Source organism: Xyrauchen texanus, chromosome 36 (genome assembly GCF_025860055.1).
Source record: "Xyrauchen texanus isolate HMW12.3.18 chromosome 36, RBS_HiC_50CHRs, whole genome shotgun sequence".
NCBI classification, from domain to species: Eukaryota; Metazoa; Chordata; class Actinopteri; order Cypriniformes; family Catostomidae; genus Xyrauchen; species Xyrauchen texanus.
The window spans coordinates 9,180,948-9,207,853 of NC_068311.1; the positions used below are offsets into that span (position 1 = coordinate 9,180,948).

A 26,906-nucleotide genomic window follows, 5' to 3' on the forward strand; every position below is an offset into this window, starting at 1 on the left:
ACAGATGGAAATACCTTGATGAGAGATCAACAGAGACTGGTTAGAGCTGACAGAAATGCTACGGTAACTCAGATAACAACTCTGTACAATTGTAGTGAGCAGAATAGCATCTCAGAATGCACAACATTTCAAACATTGAGGCGAATGGGCTACAAAAGTTATACACCACATCGGATCCACTTCTGTCAGCCAAGAACAGAAAGCGGAGGCTACAGTGAGCACAGGCTCACCAAAACTGGACAGTTAAAGACTGGAAAAACATAGACTGGTCTGATGAAACTTGATTTCTGCTGAGGTACAAAGATGGTAGGCCCACTGCAGCCTCAGATACCGTAGCCTCTCAGCTCAAAACAGTCTGGCCATTCTCCATTGACCTCTCTCATCAACAAGGTGTTTCTGTCTGCAGAACTGCCACACTCTCTAAGTTTTTGTTTTTTGGCACCATTCGGAGTAAACTATAGAGACCATTGTGGGTGAAAATTCTAGGAGATCAGCAGTTACAGAAATAATTAAAACAGCCCATCTGGCAACAACAATCATGCCATGGTCAAAATCACTGAGATCACATATTTCTCCCCATTGTGACAGTTGATGTGAACATTAACTGAAGCTCCTGACTCATATCTGAATGGTTTTATGCATTTATATTAGATAATCACATGAATAAGTAGGTGTACATGTGTTCCTAATAAAGTGAAAGGTGAGTGTGTCAGTTTGTCCAAAACGACTGCCATGTTGGACAGTAAACTTAAATGAATAATTACTGAGTGCCCCTTTAACATGATTCCATAGGAAACATTCCTGAAAACAAAATATTTAATCTGAACTCATCAGATAGCTTCAAGTATTACAATTGACAACTTAGAATAAACATTTAAAGCATTTTTATTGCAAGTAAACATACTCTAAATAAAACCTTCAATAATTCATCCTTCACTGTGACAGTAAAATGTCAAGATTTATATTAGGTTTATAGATTTATTTTTTTTAAAGTGTCTGTGACATAGTAAACAACAAGTAAACAAACAACTAAAGCACTTTTCAGTTCTAACAAACTTTGGGAAAATAAAAATGATAGTTTGTATCTTTTTTCCTTTACATAATGCATTTACTGACTATTTTTTCTTTCTTTGCTGTTTGAGCATTTTCCTTCGTTTTAGGATCATTTCGTGAAGCCTTTCTAGTCCCTCTTTGAGTCCATCACCAATGATGGCACAGGTGGGCTGCAGGTGCCATGGCGTGGTGGGTCCCAGTTCATGGAGTGCCAGCATGGTCTCTATCTGTGATAGTGACAGTGCCTGTCTCAAGTCCTGCTTATTAGCAATAATTAGCACAGGCACTCCTTGATTTTCAGAGGAGCGGGCAATTTTATAAAGCTCTGTTTTAGCCTCTTCCATTCTCTCTGCATCCAGAGAGTCCACAACAAACAAGATACCATCTGTGCCACGAGTGTAGGACCTCCAAAGAGGACGCAGTTTCTCCTGGCCGCCAACATCCCAAAAGTGAAACGTCACTGTTTGTGAGTCCCCCAAAGATACTTTGACTTTCTCTGCATTGAAACCTTTGGTAGGGACAGTGTTAACAAACTCATTGAACTGCAGACGGTACAGCACAGTGGTTTTGCCTGCAGAGTCCAGGCCCAGAATAGCGATGTGAAGAGAATTAAAGAATGGAAGACTGGAGAGAAAATTAGGTTGCTCTGATATTCCGTTCCCCATTTCCCTCAGATGTATGAGATTAATACCAGTTTAGGATGTAGTTTCATGTGTCCTAAATCCAAGTTCCACAATACTAGCCTAGGAAGTTAAAGAACAGAGTCATCAACTAAATAGTGCTTTTAGGTATGGTTAATAAATATATATCACGGTATACAGAAAGTATTCAGACCCCTTAATTTTTTTCATGTTGCAGCATTATGCTAAATTGCTTTAAATGATTGATTTATTGATTTTCATATAAATCCACATTCCAGACTCCATAAAGACAAAGCAAAAAACAGATTTTTGAAAACTTTGCAAATCTATTAAAAAGGAAAAACTGAAATATCTCATTGACGTAAGTATTTAGACCCTTTGCTTTGACACTTGAAATTTAGCTCAGGTGCATCCCATTTCGGCACACCTCTGTCTATATAAGGTCTCACAGCTGAAAATGCATATCAGAGCAAAAACCAAGCCATGAGGTCAAAGGAACTGCCTGCAGAGCTTAGAGACAGGATTGTGTCGAGGCACAGATCTGGGGAAGGCTAAAAAAAAAAAAAAAAAAAAATAAATAAATAAAAAAAAAACACCTTTCAGCTGGCTGCATTGAAGGTTCCCAAGAGCACAGTGGCCTACATAATTCTTACATGGAAGTTTGGAACAACCGGGACTCTTCCTAGAGCTCTAGAGAAAGGCCTTGGTAAGACAGGTGACCAAGAACCCGATGGTCACTCTGGTTGAGCTCCAGAGATCATATGTGGAGAAGGGCGAAACTTGCAAACAAACACTGCAACTAGGGATGGGAATCGTTAGGAATTTAATAATTCCGGTTCCTCTTAACGATTCTGGTTCAAGTAACGATTCCAGTAGTTCTTTTAGTACATTTGAGGAAGAATTATTTGAAAATGAGAAATGCATTTCTTATTGGAATTACTTTTCATCTGCAGTTCTTTTAAATGTAACATTTCTACAGAGCAGATATAACAAAATGTAATACATTTTTTTATAAAAAGGTGTGTTTGAAAAATGTGTGAAAAGGTGTGTTTGTGTATATCAAATCCAAAAATGTATCCTAACTAGACTATATCTGGACTGTATATAAACAAACAAGAAATGTGATGGCAGCTTTCATATATATATATATATATTTCCCTGTATTACAAAATTGTGTATCTTTAAACATGCCCAAGAGCATTCCAAAGATGACCGCCAAGTGGACTGACTTGCCTTAAAAGGTACTTTGATGCATTACAAATCACGACCAAGTACGCAGATAAACAAGCGCATGTGACTGCCCAGCATTGCCGTAGGAACCTAGAAAAGAGCCGAGCCCAATGTGAAAGCCCAAACGTATTGTGTTGCTCATGCCCTGCTCACAGAGTATGTGTAAATTCAGCGTAAGAGGCTCAAAATAGTCGTTTTTTTGTGTGTGTTTTAGGCTTTTGACCCAGTAGAAGGCAGCACTGCTGCAGAAATGCGCTGCTGGAAACACTGTCAGAATATTTCAGTACAGTGTTCTAGCCAAATCAGCAGAAAACTCTAGCAGGGGAACCATTAACAGAACTGAAAGTCACAAAGATCATCCGATTCTGGAATTTTTTAAAGATTGGAACCGGTTCTGAACAAGAACCAGTTCTCGGTTCCCAAACCTAACTGCAACACTCCACCAATCTGGGTTTTATAGCAGAGTGGTCAGACGGAAGCCTCTCCTCAATGCAAGACACATGAAAGCCTACTTGGAATTTGCAAAAGAGCACCCAAAGGTCTCTTAGACTGTGAGAAACAAGATTCTCTGGTCTACTGAAACAAAGATTGAACTGTATGGCCGCAATTCCAAGCGTCATGTTGAGGAAACCAAGCACCACTCATCACCTGCACAATACCATCCCAACGGTGAAGCATGGTGGTGGTAGCATCACGCTGTGGGGGTGTTTTCAGCAGCAGGGACAGGGGGACTGGTCAGGGTTGAAGGAAAGTTGAACACAGCAAAATACGAGATATCCTTAATGAAAACCTGGTCCAGAGCACTCAAGACCTCAGACTGGGCCGAAGGTTCACCTTCCAACAGGACAATGAACCCAAGCACACAGCTAAGACCATACAAGTGGCTTAGGGACAACTATATGAATGTCCTTGAGTGGCCCAGCCAGAGCCCGGACTTGAACCCAAACGAACATCTCTCGAGTGACCTGAAAATGGCTGTCCACTGATGGTCACCATCCGACCTGACAGAGCTTGAGAGGATCTGCAGAGAAGAATGGCAGAAAATCCCCAAATCCAGGAGTGCAAAGCTTGTTGCATCATACCCAAAAATAATTGAGGCTCTAATCGCTGCCAAATGTACTTCAACTAAGTACTGAGTTAAGGGTCTGAATACTTATGTCAATGTGATATTTCAGTTTTAAAATATGTGATATTTTATGTTTGTTTCAGTTTTTAATATATTTGCATAAAAAATATGATTTTTGCTTTGTCATTATGGGGTATGGATTTTTGTGATTTATGTGAAAAAAATATATAATTTAAAGCATTTTAGCATAAGGCTGCAACATAAAAAAGTTTATTAAAAAATAATAAAGGGGTCTGAATACTTTCTGAATGCACTGTATATTTTATCTATCTGTCTATACAAGGGCTCTGTATCGCTTGGCATCTCACAATATGATACGCATTGCAATTCACGTCACGATTCCATATATTATTTATAGATTACAAATCAATTTCAAATTCAATTCCAATACATTTGAGTATATTTCAGTTACATACTGATGTCTGATTTGAATTGGAAGTAAAAGGGCACCAAGTTTTTTGTTTGTTTAAATTATATGAATACACAAATAGTAGAATATAAATATTGATACATGGATCTAAAACATCAATACTATATCATGAGAAAAAAGTAATGCGATATATCAATATTTGATTGTATCGAAATATCGTATCGTATATGTACACACACACTGCCAGATCAACGTATTTTAGAATAAGAGTAAAATCGTCAGAAATGTGAAATAACACAAATAAAATTATGTGGATTATGAGGGCACCAAAGATTGTTGAATCAAAACTATTTTTATATTTTAGCTTCTTGAAAGTATTCTCCATTTGCACACTCTGGGCATTCTCTAAAGACACTATCAGGTGCCACGTGCGATGCTTCTTAAACAGTATAAAATGGAGTTCCCTTGTATTCTGGGTACTTCTATCATAGGCATGTACCGATCAGCCACAACGTTAAAACCACCTGCCTAATATTGTGAAGGTGTTATTCATGTTATTCATCTCACCAAAATTGTACAGAGCCGTAATTGCAGTTATCGTAGACTTTGTCGGTTTGAACCAGTCTAGCCATTCTCTGTTGACCTCTCTCATCAACAAGTCGTTTCCATCCACAGAACTGCCACTCACTGGATGTTTTTTGTTTTTGGCACCATTCGGAATAAATACTAGAGACTGTTGTGTGTGAAAGATCAAGAGTTACAGAAATATTCAAACCAGCCCATCTGGCACCAACAATCATCCATGCGATTATCTAATCAGCCAATCATGTGGCAGCAGTGCAATGCATAAAATCATAGCAGATAGGGGTCAGGAGGTTAAGTTAATGTTCACATTAACCATCAAGAATCGGGAAAAAATGTGAGATGTGATTTGGACCGTGGCATGATTGTTGGTGCCAGACAGGCTGGTATGAGTATTTCCATAACTGCAGATCTCCTTGGATTTTCACCCACAACAATCTCTAGAATTTACTACGAATGGTGCCAAAAATAAAAAAACATCCAGTAAGCGGCAGTTCTGCGGATGGAAATGCCTTGTTGATGAGTGAGGACAACAGAGAATGGCCAGACTAGTTCCAACTGACAAAGTCTACGATAACTCAGATAACCGATTTGTACAATTGTGGTGAGTAGAATATCATCTCAGAATGATATTCTGAGATACGGGGTTGGTGCCGATTTGGCAGCATGAAGGGGACCTAAACAATAACAGGCAGGTGGTTTTAATGTTGTGGCTGATTGGTGTATGTATGCATGTATGTATGTATAATACAAGTATCTGTCTACAAAACAAATTTCAAGCAAATAAGCCTATGCCTTTATATCAGTCATATGAACATTTTTAGCCGTAACCTAATAAAAAGTATAAAAAATAATAAAGTAACAATTTGACAGAGAAACAACACCCACACTGCATAATAATAATGAACCTTTCAGAAATTCTGCATAGCTCAATGATTCAATATTTCCTAGGAACAGAGAAATGATGACAATAAAAGAGATATTACCGCAAGCTATTTCTGCTGACGCCGCGAGGGCTTGTTATTTCTCTGAAAGTCTCTCGTGTCCACCTGTTGAATTGAGACTTTCATTTGACACGACAGATAAGCCACGCGAAGCTACGATTATAATCAAATATAGACATTAAGTGAGTATTCTCACTTAATGTCTATATTTGTGGTAAACGAAAGTAATCTATCGTGAAAATACGTGAATGTTTTACCGCGTGAACCGCAACCCGCGCCTTTGGCTGATATATCGAATTGATCATAACGTGGTAACGACACTAGGTTCTATCTAAAATAAATACATTTCTAAGTTTTACGTATGTGTTTATAACGCCGTTTTGTTAAAAGATCAAAAACCAAAGTCTTACCATTGCCGCTCACTCAGCATTCCTTTTAGACTTTAGACTTCTAGTATCACTCAAGCAGTTCACGCTGCTCTACTGACCCAAGCGTGCGCCTACACGTACGTACGAACGCATCAGCTCATTTGTTTACCTTTAAATTGATTGGTCAATGGAGATGAGGGCATGCGCTCAATATGAATACAAATAGTTAACAGTCTAAACAGTTTCTACTACTTTGATAAATTACTGTTTAATTTAGCATTATACATATTTAACACATAAAAACTCGTTTCTTTTATTGTTTAAATTCCTCATACATACCTCTCTTAGCCTAAATTTATAATAATGTAAAGAATAAAATATTATTTCTAAAGGCCAATTCACACTGCCCATCTGCCCCCCAAACGTTGGTAGTTGGTTTTAGAATGTTGGTTAAAATAACTCATGTTCACACTGGCCCAACATACTTGAGTAAAACCAAAGTCTAAATAGTCTCTGGTAAAACTGCTGGTAAAAAATTGTGATCTTTTTATCACACTCGAGATTTTACTTTTGCTGACGTCTTTGAATGTCATGGGCAACAGGCAATGCTGCTGTTTTTTCTTTTTTCTTTTGATATGTAATGATATGGAAATGTATATAGTTAACTTGTTAGTGGTAATAAAACAAGTCATCATTTATAGTCATAATGTTGTTCCAAACCCCTATGACTTCCATTTTCCAATGGAGGTGTAAGGCTGAATGGGGTCAGTCACCATTCACTTTTATGTAACATTTTCCATACAATTTAAGTGTCAGACTGAGGCTGTCAGCCCTTAACATTTCTCCTTCTTGAGCTCCTTGGTAGAAAGACAGCCATACAGGTTTAATAAATGATTAAAGTATTTTTTTTTTGTATGTGTGTAAACCATCCCTGTTTTTTCCATCCCTATAGTTATTATGGGGAAATACATGTGCAATTTTACAGTTACCATAAGTGATGCCATTATGTTATTGTATTATTATGTTTACAGGAAACTCTTTTCATACCCTGCACTACTTATTTAATTGGATCCTCAACTATATCCAAGTTTATTCCAGAGACATGTAAAACCATCTACCTGCAGGTTCTCAGAGAAAGATAATTTAAGGTATGCTATGTGATACAAATACTAGTAAGACAATTGTCAGTACAGTTCATATATTTTAAACTTCTAAGCTGTATACAGTTGTCATGTTTTTGTGTCTTAATTGAAGCATAAATCATAAAAATATGGAAAACATTTCTTCTTACAATTTTAAAAATTAACCCAAACACAATTTAATTATTTTTTTCTTATTGTATGTGTATGCCACTCTTAAAGTGAAAAGTCTCTCATCATTTCCTCACTCTCATGCCATCCAAGATGTGTATGACTTTCAATCTTCTTCTGATCCATACAAAAGCAAGTGAATGGGTACCAAACTTTTTAAGTACCAAAAAGCACATAAAGGCAGCATAAAAGTAATCCATAAGACTTCAGTGGTTTAATTTGTGTCTACTGAAGCAATAGGAGGATCTTTGTTGACATCTTTGTACGCATGCGCGAGTGGTTGTGTGGCAAAAAAACAAACAGTATGGCGGGCTGTAAAGACGCGACGAGCACTTTCAAGAGAGTTAGCGGGCGAAATCCACAATATATAAGCACTTTAACATCTGAAGACCGGAGGAGGTTTGGAGAGAAGCTCAAAATTTGTATTGGTGACAAAATCGAAGTTATTCAAAGCCCATATGGGATCTGGGATGACAAAAAACGTTCAAACAATCAAATTACAGGTATCTAGTGGTGTTTCCTGCCACACGATTCCCATGATGCAACGCGACAAACATAAACAATGACGTCACAAAAGATCCGCCTATATGATAGGTGTGGGTGAGAAACAGATCAATATTGAAGACCTTTTACTATAAACTCTCCTCTCTGCCCAGTAGGTGGTGATATGCACAAAGAATGCGAATCATCAAAAATAAAAGTGGAAAAAAAAATGGAAGTGGAGATTGATAGTAAAAAAGTACTGAAATATTGATTTCTCACCCAGCCCTATCATATTGCTTCTATCCACTGCTGTTAATTTTCTGTATTACATGATGAAATCTGCAAGTTTACCTGTTCTTAAGTATTGAGACTTTATGATCAAACGATCTGGGTCCTTTTTTATCCAAAGAGGTCACCATGGCCTCAGCAAACTGCAATCGGATATATGCTATTTAAATTTTTACTAGGCTGTCACCTAGTGTCCAAATAGTGCAATACAGATAATGTGAGCAATTATCTTATTAGAAACTTACAGGTCTGAAGTTATGAGGTTTTGGATTTCTGTATGGCCCCATAGGGTACTTCTCTGTTCTCACAAACTGCAGCTTTGACACTGGTGAGCTTGTTGGTTTGTAGCATGAGATAAATGATTTGCTTTGTCGCTTCTGCTCAAGTCCAGGTAACATTGAATGAGACACTTTATTAACCTTTTCCAATATAAAGGATTTTTCATCCAAACTACCTTTTGATTTAAAAAGGTGCAGATATTTTCTCTTTATTAGTGACAAACTCAAAGATCTCTACAAGTTGGGGTGAAGTCAGGGGCTTTTATGTTCCATGGATCAGGGTGAATCATAGGTTGTGGTGGGATGAGTCCACAACTATGACTTGAGATCAAGGTTTGAGTCGCAGAAAAGGGCAGTTTTCTTCTGAAGTGAACAGACTCATTGGATTAATTGTGATTCAGCCACATCCTGTGTCCTGAGAAATAATCTGAGACCAAACAATATGATATCATATACTGTAAAATGCATAACATTGTCAGTGGAGCATCTATTTCATGTTGCTGCTGTAAAATCTATAGTAATGCTAGTATGTATGCAAAAACAAGGACAAGATGCTGACTTTCTTGCAAGTTATAGTAATGAAAAAATAAAGATCTGATCTTTATTTTGCACTTTTAAACTTAATGCATATTATAGAATTATATGCACCATGAAATAATTTCAAGCAATTTCTTAGGAGTGAGCACTTAAAAGCAATGTAAACCTAATTTGTTTTACAGCACTGTGACCTGTCAATCAGCCTTGGCTAAAGTAGACAGCAAAGAGTTCAAATTATGGTTTGATCACAAAAAAATTAAGCCAGCTCATCATGGAGCATGGGATACAACAAAAAGAGGTTGCGAGGCAGCCATAGTTTCAAGGTCTCATTCAAAGACTCTGCATGTAGACAGAGCACAGTGGGGACATTGTTGAGGAAACAAAAGAGATCCCTTAGCAACCATCAAACTATGAATTAAAACCACGTTACATATGGGAAAGGTTTCAAATCTTTTTAATTGCATGGGATACCTAAGTTTATCTTCAACCATCATAACTTCATCAATTCCTTATAAATCACCTTTAACATGTGTATGTGTAAAAACAGGTGTTTCTTTTATTCTTTCTACAGGCATTTTGCAATTGGAACTTATCAAGTTACATATGTTCATATGTTAATTCATTCATGCTCTTATGGATTTTTAACAGCTCTATATTTGTCTTTAAATATGTTATAAAAGTTGAATTAGTGTTTCGTAATAAGTTGATGCATAATGGTCAAATCATACTTTCAAATCAAAACCAGCAGAGGTCAGCAAACAGCTCCTTCTCTCTCTCTCTCTCTCTCTCTCTCTCTCTCTCTCTCTCTCTCTATTGCATTAGCAATAATTCTCTGTAACTTGCTACCATACTTCCCCTGGATTCAAGATAGGAATTGGTGTGGGATAGATGAAGGAAACAGAATGAAGAGATGTTGTGAATAGATTAAGAGCATTACAAATTTCATGAACAGGCAAGACAAGATTATAAAAGATGATGTCCTCAACACTAAAAAGCCTTCAATGATAAACTAGGCTATACTATTACAGCTGAATAATAAAATTAGCCAAAAATGTGTACTACATATAAACCTTATAAATAGTTTTCAATGGGAACCAAAACAAAACCAAGCTCAACACTTCAGCACAAGGGTCAGAAGGTCAAATGTCACACCTGGGTTTTATGGGGGACATTAAAATGTCCCCCATAAAAGAGGAGACATTCTTATAAGAATAGCATAAACAGGCCATGCCCACTGGACATGTCAGATGTTACTTCTAATGTTACTTCTTAAAGGAATATTCCAGGTTCAATACAAGATAAGCTCAATTAACAGCATTTGTGGCATAATATTGATTACCACAAAAATGTATCTTTACTTGTCCCTCATTTTCTTTAAAAAAGCAAAAATCTGGGTTACAGTGAGGCATACAATGGAGGAGAACGGGACCAATCTGTAAATGTTAAAATAATCACTGTTATAGCCACAAGACATAAACAATATGCGTGTTAACATGATTTCAGTGTGATAAAATCACTTACTAACCTTTTCTGTGTAAAGTTATACTTTGTTATAGAAAAGTTATAACTATGTTGCCCTGACAAAGAAAAAGGAGGGATGAGTCTAAATAATTTTTGTGGTTATCAACAATATGCCACAAACGCTGTCGATTGAACTTAACTTGTCTTGAACCCGGAATATTCCTTTAAAGCTTTTAATTTCTTGTTACCGAATGCCCTAGTTCTGTTGAACACATTTGCAACATTTAGAGATTGTGTTTTTCATTTTATAATCACATCATGGAAAGGCCTTGCCAATGATGATTGTTTAACAATCTGTTGTTTCATTAGGTGTCACAGTTGTTTCATCAAAGTTAATGTATAAACATTGAGAATATGTTGTGCTTTCAGTTCTGGCTAATGAGCATTCACTAAAGATACACAGTGTGGAGGAAGAATTTAATGATTTCATAAACAGTGTCAACACCCTTCACAGAGAAACAGATGGTGTTGCACCAGTGCTCAATCTGCATCCCGTGAATGTAATTCAAATCTTGCAAAGGAGAGGCGCCCTTGATAAAAACAGTTTAACAGATGGCCTCTGGTTAGGCGATTCCTTCTCAAAGTCTCGCATGGATCACATGACAGATTGTGTTTAAGTTTCTCAAAGCAGAAATTTGGCTGATGATAGTCATGTTGATATAAGAAGACCAACAATGGATAACATTTTTGTTAATACAGTTGGGTCAGTGTTTAACTGAAAAGCTTTTGCTCAACATAAGCAGAGCTATATCTTCTGGATTTTAATAGTTTGCCAGTAATCTGAATCCAAGTAACAGCAGCATTTATTTTAGGAAGGCTTTCTCAAAATCTAAAAACTAATTTTGAAGACATTTACAAAGCCTTCTACAACCTTCCTCTTCTTGACTATCAAGGTTACATTAACTAAGCCATTAGCCAATCGTGTGTCAGCAGCACAATGCATAAAATCCTGCAGATACTGGTCAGAAGCCTCAGTTAATGTTCACATCAACCATCAGAATGGGAAAAATTTTGATTTCAGTAATTTCAACCCATTTTACGCACAACAGTCTCTAGAGATTACTCAGAATGGTGCCAAAAAACATCCAGTAAGCAGTATTAGTGCTGACAGAAATGCCTTGTTGATGAGAGAGGTTAACAGAGAATGGCCAGACTGCTTTGAGCTGACAGAAAGACTACAGTAACTCAGATAACCACTCTGTACAATTGTAGTGTGCAGAATAGCATCTAAGAATGCGCGTCACATCGAACCGTAAGGTGGATGGGCTACGATGGCAGTCAGCAGAAAATCATGTCTGGCACTTTATTAGGTCCATAGTGTTTCTAATAAAGTGCTCAGTGAGTGTAGATGCTTTCAGCAAACTCTCTTGCTGTAACATTAATTCAAAAGAGCTGAAAGTCAAAGTTTACCTTTTAGTTTTTCAAAGAAACAAAAGAGCAAAAAATTGCAACAACAAAAAAGTTGTAAAAAAAAAAAGGGATAATTGACATTAAATATTTTTGGAAAGACATGTCCTGTGGTGTGACCCTTCTACAGTGTTATTAGATTACTGTACTAATTACTCTGTCTGAAAAGTAATTGCATTACTTATTACTAATTACTTTCTAAAACTTTATCAACCTCAACCACATGAAAACTACAAGTATAGACATTAAATTTTTCTTTTAATTCTTTCAAATAATTCATATAATATCAAATCATGAACTGGTCAAAGAATTTAAGGGGGCAGTGTTAAATTAGAATTATCGGATATTTTAACATTTGACTTTAAATTCCGATTTTGTTTTATATAGAAGTGTTCTATAGTCTATACAGTATTTAACGCAATTACATCAAAAGTAAATGGAATTAAATTTATATTGATTTCTCCATAAAGTAAATGGAGAAATCCCTTACTTTAAAAATGTTTTCAAGAAAAAGTCATTTAAATACAGTAATTAATTACTTAGTAATGCAATACACCCAACACTGGGTGTGTCCTGCTTTATTCCAGCTAAAGCTATTTTAAACAGCATTTTGCTCTCTTTTTTAATGCATGCACAGTGTATAAACTTATATCCCTGTAAACAGCATTGAAAAACAACATGGAACATTTGTCCTTTAAAATGAAGTAGTTAAGGCAAAAGGGTGTTTACAATGTTGATGTTGATACAAAAAACCTCTTGGATGTTGGGTCAACATCCCACAGACAGTGCCATCTGGTTTTCTATTTAGTCTGTAGCAGCTGAAAGATTCTCCACTGGACAACACATGCACAGAGATGAAGGGGAGATATGTTTGGCAAATCACAGGACAATAAAATGAAGTGTTATTCCAAATATATTGCATATAGAAGGTACTACACCACTTGTGCACACCAGGAGATAGATACTGTTGCTATTATTGGTTATCAAGAAGTAACGTTTTTTAAAGGGCATTAAAGACATTCAACATGGTTATTCCCACTATATATTATGGACAGGAATAAGCTCTAAAAAATAGAAAAAGCTTTGAAAATAAGCAACTGAAAAAGTTCTGCGTAATATTGAGCCTGGAGAATGGGATGCTCAAGAGGGAGGAGGTGTGTGTGGTCTGGACAGCAGCAGAAACACTCGCCGTTCGCCTCAAAGGCGGCAATCAAAATACACAATTACTGTTTCTGGCAGGCTTTTATTTAAATTCATGTAACATAACGTAGGCGTATAAGCATGCTATCGGCGTCTTTCGGGATATAAACGGGATTGTTTGGACACACACGCTTATAAGTTTTCTGAAGACTCAACCTTTGGTGAAATAATGCGTCTAAGCATCTTTGTGGAGTTTCACCTCGCTTTTATATTTATTCTAAACAATATTGTGAGTTGTCAAAAAGGTAAGTGAATCGATAAGCCTTCTGCCTTGCTCTAAAGTTGTGATGTTTACATTCGTTACCGCTTTGGGCAACAGTTTAATTTTGGTAGCTTTTTCTCAGAGAGCTATAAGTTATCTATTCGCTAACTTATTTTACTTATTTATTTACCTCGATTTGAACATCGCACTCGGATGAAGACACATACTGACATTAATTGTTATAGGGTACATGTGCATTGCCATTTTGAGCTCTTAAAGGGATAGTTCACCCCAAAAAATGAAAATCTGTCATCGTGTACTCACCCTCATGTTGTTCCAAAACAATTAGGCTTATGCATTATTTTTTTTTTTCTCTGGAACAAAAAAAGATGTGAGGCTATGATCACGCTTCTTTTTTCATATCATTAAAGTGGATGGGGACCAGGGGATGTTAAGCTTCAAAAAAGCCTTAAAGCATCTGGAACCTTACAGGAATATACACTTAAACTATATGAATGTCACTGCATCAGAAAACAAAAAAAGTGGCATCTGCAAATAAATAATCCACAAATTTTTCTCAGAACTACTGTAACGTTCTTAGCCATGATGACACCCAAGACACATCTTAATGTATTTGCATTAAATAACAATATCAAAGGAAGTGGCATTGATTTTAAAGAAATATTTTACATACACACTTTTAATTATTTAAAAAAATAAGTTTGTTAGGTTTTAAATTATAAAACAATACATTGGGTTCAAAATTGAGACAAAAGGTATTTGGAGATTTTCTTGTCGAACTTTGTGGAAAGTGTCCATAATGTAGTTATAATGTGATGAACCTGTGGTTGATCTGCCATACATCCACTAAAAGTAACCTTAATGCCTGTTGGTTAAAAGTAATTGCAAAACATTTAAAGAAAAGAGAAAAGAAAAATGAATTTCTTAGAAATGGTCTAATATAATTTGATTGCAGATTGCTCTTGATTTGACATTTTGTATTAAAGGGATAGTTCACACAAAAATGAAAATTCTCTCATCATTTACTCACCCCCGTGCCATCCCAGACTTTCTTTCTTCTACAGAACATAAATGAAGATTTTTAGAAGAGTATCTCAGCTCTGTAGGTCCATACAATGCAAGTGAATGGTAACCAAAACTTTGAATCTCCAAAAAGCAATCCATTAGATTCCAGTTGTTTAATTAATGTTTTCTGAAGCAATCTTTTGGTCACCATTCACTTGCATTGTATGGACCTACAGAGTTTAAATATTCTTCTAAAAACCTTTGTTTGTGTTCTGCAGAAGATAGAAATTCATACGCATCTTGGATAGCATGAGGGTGAGTAAATGACGAGATAATTTTAATTTATTTTGGGTGAACTATCCCTTTAACGACATTCAAACCTATTTAAACTTGTATTCAAAAGTGTCAAAATACTTTTTGGGGTCACTGTATTAATGTTTTACCTAAATAATTCCACATGAAAGACCTGATTTTGCTCCCAACAGTAATATCTAATCTCATCTTGTCTGTCTCACCTATGATGTTGCATGTTTTCACTTCAGAGTTTTTGAGAAACAATACGTGTGTGTGTTTGTGTATGTGTCTATAGTGGAACCTCTTGAATGCAGTTTGGGGGGTTATACTGTTCTTCAGAGTCCATACCGAAGCACCAACTTCAGCTCACAACATCTGTTCCAGTCTGCTCTGCAGGAACTCATTTGTGATCATTCACTCGCTGCTGGATGGTATCAGTTCCAGATCTTTGATAAACCGGCCCGTATGCCGACCAAATGTGTGGAGGTACAGTAGATCTGTGTAATTGGTCCAGACCACTGAACAACATACCCTTTATATCACGACTTAAAAGCCATGTTACTCCCAGAAAGTGGGTTTGGGGATAATATGAGAGCAGTTAATTGCCAGAGGTCCAATAATTTCATCCTTTCAAGTATGCAAGATTTCATCAACAATGTCCTCAATGTGCACCTCTTTTTAGGTCATAAGGGCAAGTACACGGTGTTTACCCAACCGTAGTTAAGTTACAGTATAGGACTTTTAATTTGCTTAGTGCTGCTTGGCAATAATTTGTATTGCATTGGGTAACGGATCAAGCATTCCACCTTCTTTGATGTGAACATTAGCCTATTGTTGGGAAGTTCATTTCTTAGTACTTACTGCCATTGTTCATACCTAAATGTCACTGGATAGTCTTGTTTTATGTGGTTAGGATATGATGGGCTCAATGTTTGTGAGAGCACTAATTCTAAGTGCAATTTTCATGCCAGTGCAAGTGAGTGTGGGTGGGAGTGTTTGTGCTATCTGTGGGTGTATGCACGCAAACTGTGGGTGTATTGAATGTTATTGAATTATGTTAATTTGTTAAGTGCATTCCAATACAATAACTGTTAATACTAGCCATGATTTGTGTGTCAATAGATTAATATGATTAATAATAGGCTACTTACATTCTCTATAATTTAACGGAGCGTGAATCCAAATCCTTATGAGAACCATATTTACTATGCATATAAAAGGAGCGTGTCACTAGAAATATGCCAGACATTCAACAAGACACAGGTAATGCACATAAGAAAGTAAGTCCATATTTCTGTTCTTCTAATTCATGGCATACTGTCCATTTACACTATGAATGTGCTGTCTTTGTTTATAACGCTGGTGCTTGACAGGGAATGGACTTTTTTAAAAGGACGCAGACGTTGCAATAACTGGAGATGAACCTCAGAATTCAATTGTACTTGACCAGTCCATTAGCATTTTGCATGTGCAATTTTACTAAACCCACTTGCGCTGTGACTTAGCACATGCTTGCATGAAAATACCAATATTTTATAGCCATGCCCACTGACTTTGTGCTTGTGATTTATCGCATAGCGCTGCGCTTAGCACTAACGCTCTCAAAATAGGGCCAGATGAGTTAAATGTATGAAGATTCTATACGTTTTTCTAATGGGTATTTTTTGTACAATGGAAACCTCCACAGGTAAATCAGTGTGGAACACAAGCTCCAGTATGGCTCGCCCTGGCCGACGGAGAGACTCTCCCACACCCCCTAGAGGTAAAGCAGTTGACAGCCTGCGCAACCTGGCAGTTCCTTGGAAGTAGCAACAAAGATTGTTGTCTTTTCCGACTGCCCGTCACCGTGCGCAATTGTGGGGACTTTTATGTCTACTTGCTCCAACCAACGCAAGGATGCATGGGCTATTGTGCAGAGGGCAAGTCATTGAGCTCATTGAATTATTGAGTGTTTGAAATTGAAAGATCCAATTGAATAGTCTTTTTTGTTGTTGTATCAAGCGTGGTCATTTCTTTGTAAAATATAAACTAGAAAAGCATCATTTTAAAGCGTAGTTAGTGTTCAGTTGGAAAAAGAGAGTTAAAAAGAGAAAATACCAGACTTATCATGTGCTTTTTTTATTTTTGCAGAGATTTATGACTCCAATCAAACTGACTGTGATTCAAGACAAAGAAATAGTGATGGAACCTGCAGTGGTACGCACTCCTGATTGAATCATACCTCCACCAGTATTACAAAACAGCTTGTTTCATCATTACACTAAGATTGTGCATCTTTGAAACTAACAATAAGCCATTATAATTTTTAAATGATTAACTGCAGTATTACTGTTTTGACAAAATTATTTCCCAGTAGTTACAATAATGCAGTTGTTTCATCTGGAAAGTTTTCTTCACCTTCTCAGCTCTTTGTCATGCAGACAACAAAATAATTCAGAGTTGGTAATCATATGGAATGTTCCATAACACTGAATCATCTCCTGCTAATGAAAATAGCAGACGTGAATTTTTTCGTGTTTCTTCTGTGGCATGAATCGGGACCCAGATAGAGGCTCTTACAGATTTTTTTTTTTGGCAGCGTTTCTCAACGGGGGCGGTACCGCCCCGTAGGGGGCGTTTGGACAGTGTTGGGGGGCGGTGTGAACGAGGCAGCAGAGAGGGGGGCGCTCAGGCACAAATGGGGGCGTTACTCAGAGGTACTCAACAGGCGGCCTGCTCAAAAATCTTTTCAGCTCTTCTCCTCGGGGGGGGGGGGTGTTAAGAGGATCATGAAGAGGTCAGGGGGGCGTTTGTTCAAAAAAGGTTGAGAACCACTGGTCTAGGGAATCAAACAACATGGTTAATTCTACCAAGAACACATCAACTTTAGCTGTTTTCCCTTCATCAGGCATCATACATCATGCCTTGGATGATTGAGTTCTAAAGATCTTGGCCCCAGATCTGGGTCCTTCTTCATTTGAAACTTTTTTTTTTTCAGGATTCAAGATTTAAAATCAATGTTTCTCAGTACATTTACAGTGAAGTCCAGAATTCTGAGACCACATATTATTATTTTTTAAACCTGAAAATGAACTGTACATTTTAGGATTCAGAAACAAATTAAAGTTATGAGTATGACATAAAATGAAGAAGACATAATGAAGAGTCTCCACTATTTCTGGATCATCAATCAAATATACACAAATTTGTGACATCGATCATGTTATCTCCTTTATACAGAAGTCTACATTTCATTGCTTCCATGAAGCACACAAGGTGCTCTTTGAAACATTCTCAAATCATGCTGGGAAAACATGGATCATCAGATTTTGAACTTGTGGAGTCCATGCCAGCTCGAGTGCATGCTGTCATTAAAGGGACAGTTCACCCAAAAATGAAAATTCTCTTATCATTTACTCAACCTCATGCCATCCCAGACTTTCTTTCTTCTGCAGAATGCAAACAAAGATTTATCTCAGCTCTGTAGTTCCATACAATGCAAGTGAATTGCCAGAACTTTGAAGGTCCAAAAAGCATATAAAGGTAGCACAAAAGTAATCCATAAGACTCCAGTGATTAAATCCTTATCTTTAAAAGCAATATGATAGGTGTGGGTGAGAAACAGATCAACATTTAAATATGTTAATAACATTTTTACTATAAATATCCACTTTAATATTCACTTTTGTTTTGGTGACTTGCATTCTTTGTGCATATTGTAATGGGAGCCAGCTGGTATGTGATAATATAATTATAGTAAAAAAATGACTTAAATATTGATCTCTTTCTCAACCACACCTATCATAACACTTCTGAAGATATGGATTTTACCACTGAAGTCATATGGATTATTTTTATGCTGCCTTTATGAGCTTTTTGAACCTTCAAAGTTCTGGCCACCATTCACTTGCATTGTATGGACCTACAGAGCTGAAATATACTAAGAAATGATGTAATTCATGTCAGTTTGTCAATTAAAACTTTTACTTAAATTGTTATGCTGATAATACATTTTGTAATTAAACATTTTGTATTAAATTAGAAAATAATGACAATTAGAACATTTTCACAAGTGATATTTGGACCCCACTTTATGAGATTTGAAGGCCATTACCAAAAAATGTTTTCTCTTAAATTAGTTATACCAGTAACACTTTACAATAAGGTTCCATTTGTTAACATTAGTTGACAACATTATTTAACATGAAATAACAATTAACAATACTTTTACAGCATTTATTATTCTTGGTTAATTTTCATTTCAACAGTAAAACATTTCAAATCAAGTTTAATATGTTAACATTATTTATTACACTATGAACTCAAATTAACTAATGATAAACAATTGTATTTTTATTAAACTTATATTAACAAAGATTAATAAATGCTGTAAAAATATATTTCCATTCTTAGTTCATGATACCTAATGCATCAACTAATGTTAACAATTGGATCCTTATTGTAAAGTGTTACCGTTATACTTTTTTATTTTATACTAAATGTTAAGCATTTTCTTTTTCTTGACATTGGTCTTTTAGATCAACAGCCCCCTTCTTCTTCAGTACCAATGATTGTTGCTGAGCTGTCTGGCAGCAGTGTGTACCTAAAGTGTATATTTGATGACAGTTATGGGAACCGCTCACTGGGATATGTAGTGACCTGGTGGCGACTCTCGCCTGAGGGCAACAGAGAGGAGCTCAGGAAAGACACCACAATAGAGACGTTCGCTTTTATTGAGCTGGATGGCATCAACCTGCGATTAGGAGACAGGGTAACCACAACATATTTACAGTATTATTCACAATTATTCAAAATAATATTGATAATTCCATTCCATAATCTATAAATATGTGTCTCAGATCTATTGCAGTTGTACTATTTTTTTCCTGGAATCACCAGATGTTCAAAGCCTTTCTGTGGAGAGTCAAGAGTTTTATGCGGGCATTCAAGTATGCTTCTACAGCCGTACTTATATTAAAGAACTGTGTCCCATTTCTCATTCAGTGAAATACATGTATCAGTATGAAGAAATGTTTTCCTTTTGACTAAATGTATTTCTATGCATTTTTGTCCAGTTGAAACCACAGGCTGCCTCTATCGCAGAAGATGGGCTGGAGTATATACTGGAAGTAAAGAGCACTGTGCCTATACCATGCGTTGAGAGATGCACTCTCCCTTTGCATTTTACCACCAGCAGTGAAGGTGAAGTCCTCCTTATCCTAAGTTTACTCAAACTTTTATGAATCATTAAAAATTCAGCCTCATGTTACTTCAAACCCTTAAGACTTTCTTTTACCGTAAAACACAAAAGCAGATGTTTCGCAGAATTTTCAAACTGCTATTTTTTGCAATCAATTAAAGCATATTGACATGGGGCTGTCAAGTTCTTAAAAGCACCATAAAAGTACTTTAAAAGTAGTCCATGCGATAGTTGTGCTGAAATGGATGTCGTTATTCACTGAAAATCTGCCTTGAATATTCATATTTTTTCCTTTTTGGAGCTTGACAGACTTGATCACTATATGCTTTCATTGTATGGAAAATCTCTTTTGGTTTTGGGTGAACTATTTCTTTAATTTGAAAAAAGAAGCCACTAAAAGGTCATCTACAATAGAAATGTCCATCTCTGTCCAGAAAATGTTGTAGTTTGTTATTCATCAGAACATTGCTTATAAGCTTAAAAATGTAGATACACCATGCCACCCTTGAATGATTTGATGTCCCATTTGTCTCCAATGACAGGTGAGGAGGACCTTGGCATTGATTTAGTCTTGTCCTCCTGTGAAGTAGAGCTGTCTCAAACCTCATGTCATAATGGAGTATGCGGCCATGCTTCTGTACATTACAGTGCAGTCACTGATATATGGAAGGACGGAGATAGAAGCACAGAAATACATATCAAACCCATAATCAGCTCCAACTTCCTGTGGAATGGATACACACCACGAAGTGTGCAGGTATGGCTTAGTGTTTTTTTAACCTGCTATGGTGTAATTGTCCTGACACTGTTTATGCATATTCATATATGCATCGAGTGCAGCATTGTAAATATTTTTCGACACCACTCTATATAACTATATATATAATCAGAGGTTAAATTGGGCCGGAGCGCACCGGAGCGCAGCTCCGCCTCCTCAGGTCCACAACACACCCTGACGGAGCTCAGCTCCGTCTCCTTCAGAGGCGGCGGCAGCCGATTTTAAATGTTTTGAGTGTAGCCCCGAATGAATTTTGAAAAGTTGACTAACAAATATGAAACCGGACAAAAGCCTATGTAAACCCCCGAAATCATAAGTTGCCTTATTTCATTGTGTTTTGGCTTTGCACATACTGCATACAGCCTGTAAAAATAGACATAGGCATAATCTAGCCTATAGAATAAGTTCCTTTGCTGTCGGTAGCCTATGGGTGACTCCGTTTATTCCTCTCTGTTGAATATGCAGCAGGTAGGGAGGAGCTGACATCAACTAACGTTACTTAGTGGCGAGTTAACAGCAGCAGGCGCGTCGTTAGACATGGGCATCCGGGGCTTCAGCCAAAAATTGAATTTATTGATAATTATTATTATTTTTAATAATTTTGTATTTATTTAAAAAATGTACCGGGTCTTTTAATCTATCCTTCGGAATCATGTATTAAAGACGATTAAAATGTGTTCAAGCAGATCAAAGTTACTATGGTTACAGAATGCTTGTATTTAGAGTGCGCACCAGAGGAGAGAGCCTGAAAGAGTCATCGGTTAACTTACAGCTTTAGGGCTTGACTGTCATTGTTGTTTGTGGCTTCTGGTGGTAGCTATTATGGACATTAGACACTTTTTAAAAAGTAAAATAAGGAGTCATGAACGATACGAGGGAGGCAAGAAGAGTTATCTACTGGCGCCGTTCCCTCATCATTAAGCTCAGGTCGGTGAAGGCTCTTAAGCAAACCCAGGTCTAACTTACTAGCCCTGTAAGTTACTCACTGTGGTATTAATGCAGAACATGTACTGTATTAAAGTACGTGGGACCTTACTCTTTCGCCTATAGCTAATCCATTTTGTGAGCCATAATCCGTTTCTCGTGAGGAATGTAGATGAAGTAGCCTATACATCTGATTTGGCGATTGAAACACGATGTGTAAATTAACGTTATTCAGGGATGTAGTGGAGGCTAAACGCACATAAACGCCGTTTACGCACCTCCCAAAATTCGGAAATAGCGTTTACCCACCTCCAAAGTGGGTTTATCCACCTCTAAATTGCGTTTATCCACCTCTAAATCGATAGTTCCTAACCCATTTTAAATTAAGCTTATGTCGTTTTAGTTTCATATTGTTCATTATTAGTTTCATAGGTTGTTAAACCTAAGACGATGTCTTTCATTATGCGCTGCTGCCAGTGTTTCCCATGCGCGTGCATCGATATTGACTACTACCAGCTATATACAGCGTGCTGTCTTGTTGACCAATCAGCAGGAAGCAGCAGACTGCATCAAGATTCATCCGTCACTCACTAGCCCAAACGTCTAATGTAAAAATGGATATCCGGCAATTTTTTAAGCGCCGTCAAGACGGCAGTCCTCCACCTCCTGAGGCCAGCAAACGGCCTCGGCTACAATCCCAAAGTGAGTGAGCTCGGAAAACAGTACTAAACTTCATGTTTTTGAGGTTAATTTGGTTAGATTAATAGATAATTAGATTCATGTCACTGACTCAACAAGTCACCTCTACCTTTTCCCATTATCCAATGTTACAAGTAAAATTCAGGATACATTATTAATTATTTAATATTCATGTATTATTTATTTGTGTTTCTGTGAATAGCTGTTACAGTTCTACAAATAAAGCATTCTATCTTTTTACCTATCATTTAAAATGCTAAAAAAATGCACCTGAATGCAGGAAATGAAGTGTTTAATGGCCAACATTTCCTGGGGAGGTCCCCAGACCCCCATTTATATTATTATTGCTTATTATTATGTGCCTATGAGTTTCAATGCTGGAAACGCCTCTGTGTCGATCCTGCCATAGATTAAACATAACCTGTATTTAATGTATCCTGGGTTGCATTTCCTTTTATGTTGCATAGATTTTCCAGTACAAGGACATGCATCATGTGACATTATTGTTGTTGTTGATGTCAAAATCTACAGAAACTGTACTTAATATGGGCCCATTATTATCTCATTTATTACATAATATTACATATTTATACACATATTACACAGAAGGAAAGGCTCCTCATTACCATGGTTAGGTCAGTGTGCTATAGTCTTAAATAATAATAATAAATTAATGTATTTATGAAAAATAAATACTAGCTGAAACACATCTTGAAACTTTAAACGGCCACTGTTGATGTCTAATAATAATTCTAATAATTCTACCTTTAGATTATTTCATATGAAACTGAAACATTTTACTTTTACTACGTGTAAAATCCTGAAACAAATTTGTAAAGGTGATGTGTGTAATTATTAATATTTGTAACTATTTTGGTAAAGGGGCCACATTGGGCTTTAAGTAGTGCATGGGGGGCCACATTGTAATGCTTTTGATATACAATGTTCTGCATTGATTTGGTTTGTTGTAACTTTTAAGCCCAGAAATAGTTGTGTACTCAATTTTCTGAAGTGTATCTGTGACTAATGGGACTATTCTGCAATTGCCTAAAGTATTATATTGCTCTCAAAGATAGATACTTTTCTATCAGGCATTACAAAACTCAATAAAGGTGGAGATTATACATTTATTTTGCCATCTCTACTTCCCTGTTAATTTATTATTCAGTTTTAATAATAATAATAATAATAAAATAAATAAATAAAATAAAAAAAAATGTATAGAACGACTAATGTTTGTCGCAAAGCGGACGAGTTTACTCTTTTTTTTTTCTTTCTAAAACTTGTCATGATGCGTTTCTCCTCGATGGTTTTTCAACACTCAACAGAATAACACAGGCAGCATGAATATGATAAATAATTACTGCAAGAGTTACATTAACATACAGGTGCGAAGGGACTTAAACGTTTCTAAATTGCACAAATAAAAAATAATAATAAAATAAGTGAATTGTAAAGTATTTGTCTTTGTTTGAATAACTACTCAACCCTAACTTACACATTAATACTGGAAAAAGAGCCCCTTTGGTGTAAAAACACATTAAGTCATTTTACGGCGGGATTTTAAATGATGACCATTCACCGTAAATAAGGGCTCCCCCTCCCTACAAAAGCCAATTTAACCACTGTATATAATATATATTATATATTTATGCATTTTTATTTCTCCCAGATTGCTGTAAAGGATGTTCCATCTGCCCTCTGTTACTCTTTCACTGACCCTCACATCATCACATTTGATGGCAGGTAAAAGCTTTACAATCAAGCCGTAGTGAAGAAGTTACAGGAAACACCTCTTTTAGGAGCTTAGATGGTATTGGATCTAACATTCAAATTCCTACTAATAATAGGCATCATGGTAAATATTCTCTTTTAGTGCTGTGACATTACTTGTTTTCAAATGCAAATGCATTGTGAATAAAACATATATAAAAATTATGTGTATGTTCTCAGGAGGTATGATAATTACCAGATTGGCACCTTCGTGCTGTACAGGAGCACGGCTCGGCCGTTCGAGGTGCACATTCGGCAGTGGGAATGTGCTGACATAACTTCCCACCCTACCTCATGCATGTGTGGCTTTGCAGCCAGGGATGGGGGTAATGTCATCACCTTTGACATGTGTAATGGGCTGCCAGGAGAGACAAAGCCACGTCTTTCAGTGAAGAACAGAGACCTGGTAAAGAGTGGCATCCGCGTCACAGAGTCCTACCAGGGCCGCAAAGTCACTGTGAGTGCTTCTGTTTGTGTAAAGTCAAGTTTGAGGAAATATGTCCTTAGTATCATAATTAATTTCATTCAAGGCGCTGTTACCTGCTCTAGAATATGTCAAATAACTTCAAAGTTAATAGTGAGGGGTTCTACCAACAATTAATTAATTGTGCTTTTTAATTGGTCAGATTACATTCTCCTCTGGGGCATTTGTGCGTGCGGATGTGGCTGACTGGGGAATGAGTCTGACTGTAAGGGCCCCGGGCTCTGAAAGAGGCCACACTGAAGGCCTGTGTGGAACTTTTGATGGACAGCCAATCAATGACTTCCACAAAGAAGGCGGAGAGACCGTGGGGGACAGCACCTCTTTTATCAATGCATGGAGGTGAGACACAAGGTTTTGTTTAATGCTGAAAAGGATGGAGAATGTTGTAGAAGAACTGTAGGAAAGGCAATTATTTAATTATAAAAATAATTGTTTAGTCTGAGATTAAACCCAAACCCACTTTGTTAAAAGGGAATTTGGTAGCATATTACAGTATGTCTAACTAGATTTTTTTGGTATTGCACTAGTTACCTGCTGTGTCTTTCTTTGTTCAGTGTATGTGTTTATTTTTGTCTGTTTTATTTATTTAGCTCTTTTGTTTACATGTTGGTTTACGTGCATTATTTCCTTTGCCATTTTGTTAAAATGTTTGCTTACATGCTTTATTTCCTATGTATTTGTTTTTACATATACATAAAAAAATCCTTTCCCCTATTATCCACATTTGTTAACATGCCTTATAACCTCTGCCCTTTTGTTTACATGTTTTATTGCATGCTTAATTTTAATTCCCCCTTTGTGTACATGTTTGTTTACATGCTTTATTTCCTTTGCCCTTTTGTTTACATGTTTGTTTGCATGCTTAATTTTATTTTCCCTTTTGTGTATACATTTGTTTATCTGCTTTATTACCTTTTCCCTTTTGTTTATATATTTGTTGACATGTTTTATTTCCTTTTCCTTTTTATGTACATGTTTTTACATGCTTTCGTTTTTATACCCTTCTGTTTTCATGCTTTTTCTTTTGCTCTTTTGTTTGCATGGTTTAGTCTCTTTGTTCTTTTTGTTTACATGATTGTCTAATTTAAATGTGTTATATTCTTTGCCTGTTTTGTTTTTTTTGTAAAGCAAGACTGAGAAATGGTCTATATAGATTACATTATTTTTACTATTATTGTTTTGTATTTAGTAAAGAAAACATGAATGTTGTTTGTCCATGTTTGTGTCTTCCTGTGCTTTCCTTAGAAAGCAACACCACTAATAATTATCTTATGGTTTTTATTTTTACTTTACAACAGATTGGCACCCAGTTCCAGCTTGTTTGACAAGATCCCTATCTATGAAAGCAACTCCAGTCTTAGCCAGTATTGCCATTGCCAACAAGAGAAACACCAGTCGCCCACTAGAGCACTTACCCAATCCACCTTTCCCTCAAGCTGTACTGCCTTTGCCCATGTCCGATCACCATCCATCATCCCGACCCTGGACGTGACAGCTGAGTACATTAGGTCTGTGCAACTTCATAGTGAGACATCAATCCCTCCTGGCAGACCCAACAACCACCGTCCAGCTCAGAGAAGCAGAACAAGCCCTCAAAGATCCCAAACTCAGAGACGTGTTACGAGTCCCCAAAGACTTCAAACCCAAAGGCGTGTTATAAACCCCCAAAGATCGCAAACTCAGAGACGTGTTGCAAGCCGGAGCAGGCGTCAGGGGCACTATTACAACTCCAGAGCGTCTGTAGATCACAACGTGAGCCAATCAGACCTGCGTAAGTCTACTTATGATTTCCCAGAGGATCATTCTTCATCTAATTCACATGAACCACTGGTACCATCTTGGCCTACTGAGTCTGGCATGACAGAATCTGAGGCCCGGCAGCTCTGTGAAGGAACCCTATGGAACTCCACTGTGAGGCTGGGTTGTAGACTTCTCTTGGATGAGGTGCTAGAGCAGGCACTGGACATGTGTGTGATGGACCAACAGCTGAAGGATGATCAGGCCTGGTTGGGAGCCACCATACCCTTCCTGGAGAATGAGTGTGAGAGGAGGGTGGTAGAGGATGTTTCCAGAAGGAAGGAGCACCAGGAAGTTCTGGCTTTCCTCAGATGTCCAAGCTTGTGTAGTGGAAACGGACAGTGCACAGAGTGGGGTTGCTCATGTTTCCCAGGATTTGGCTCGTACGATTGCAGTCAGGTGTCTGGTGAGT

At 37.0% G+C, this 26,906-nt stretch overlaps 2 protein-coding genes across 2 annotated transcripts in view; one reads left to right on the top strand and one right to left on the bottom strand.

Annotated features, from left to right (window-relative positions):
- Window positions 1-456: 456 nt before the first annotated feature.
- On the bottom strand, window positions 457-6,438 carry LOC127630070 (ADP-ribosylation factor-like protein 4A). The gene is made up of 2 exons (XM_052107479.1): window positions 6,357-6,438; window positions 457-1,796 (listed from the first exon to the last, which is right to left on the bottom strand). The coding sequence occupies exon 2, from the start codon at window positions 1,716-1,718 to the stop codon at window positions 1,116-1,118; it is 603 nt and encodes a 200-aa protein (XP_051963439.1). The 5' UTR covers window positions 1,719-1,796; window positions 6,357-6,438; the 3' UTR covers window positions 457-1,115.
- A 6,877-nt stretch (window positions 6,439-13,315) lies between these two features.
- The window catches only part of vwde (von Willebrand factor D and EGF domains), a 29,422-nt gene continuing 15,831 nt past the window's right edge, over window positions 13,316-26,906 (top strand). Inside the window, exons 1-12 of the mRNA XM_052107239.1 lie at window positions 13,316-13,583; window positions 15,156-15,346; window positions 16,548-16,779; window positions 16,991-17,056; window positions 19,378-19,610; window positions 19,699-19,788; window positions 19,915-20,041; window positions 20,582-20,796; window positions 24,113-24,186; window positions 24,394-24,670; window positions 24,840-25,036; window positions 25,996-26,900. Coding sequence (XP_051963199.1) covers window positions 13,508-13,583; window positions 15,156-15,346; window positions 16,548-16,779; window positions 16,991-17,056; window positions 19,378-19,610; window positions 19,699-19,788; window positions 19,915-20,041; window positions 20,582-20,796; window positions 24,113-24,186; window positions 24,394-24,670; window positions 24,840-25,036; window positions 25,996-26,900 — 2,683 coding nt within the window. The 5' untranslated portion in view covers window positions 13,316-13,507. The remainder of the gene's footprint in view (window positions 13,584-15,155; window positions 15,347-16,547; window positions 16,780-16,990; window positions 17,057-19,377; window positions 19,611-19,698; window positions 19,789-19,914; window positions 20,042-20,581; window positions 20,797-24,112; window positions 24,187-24,393; window positions 24,671-24,839; window positions 25,037-25,995; window positions 26,901-26,906) is intronic.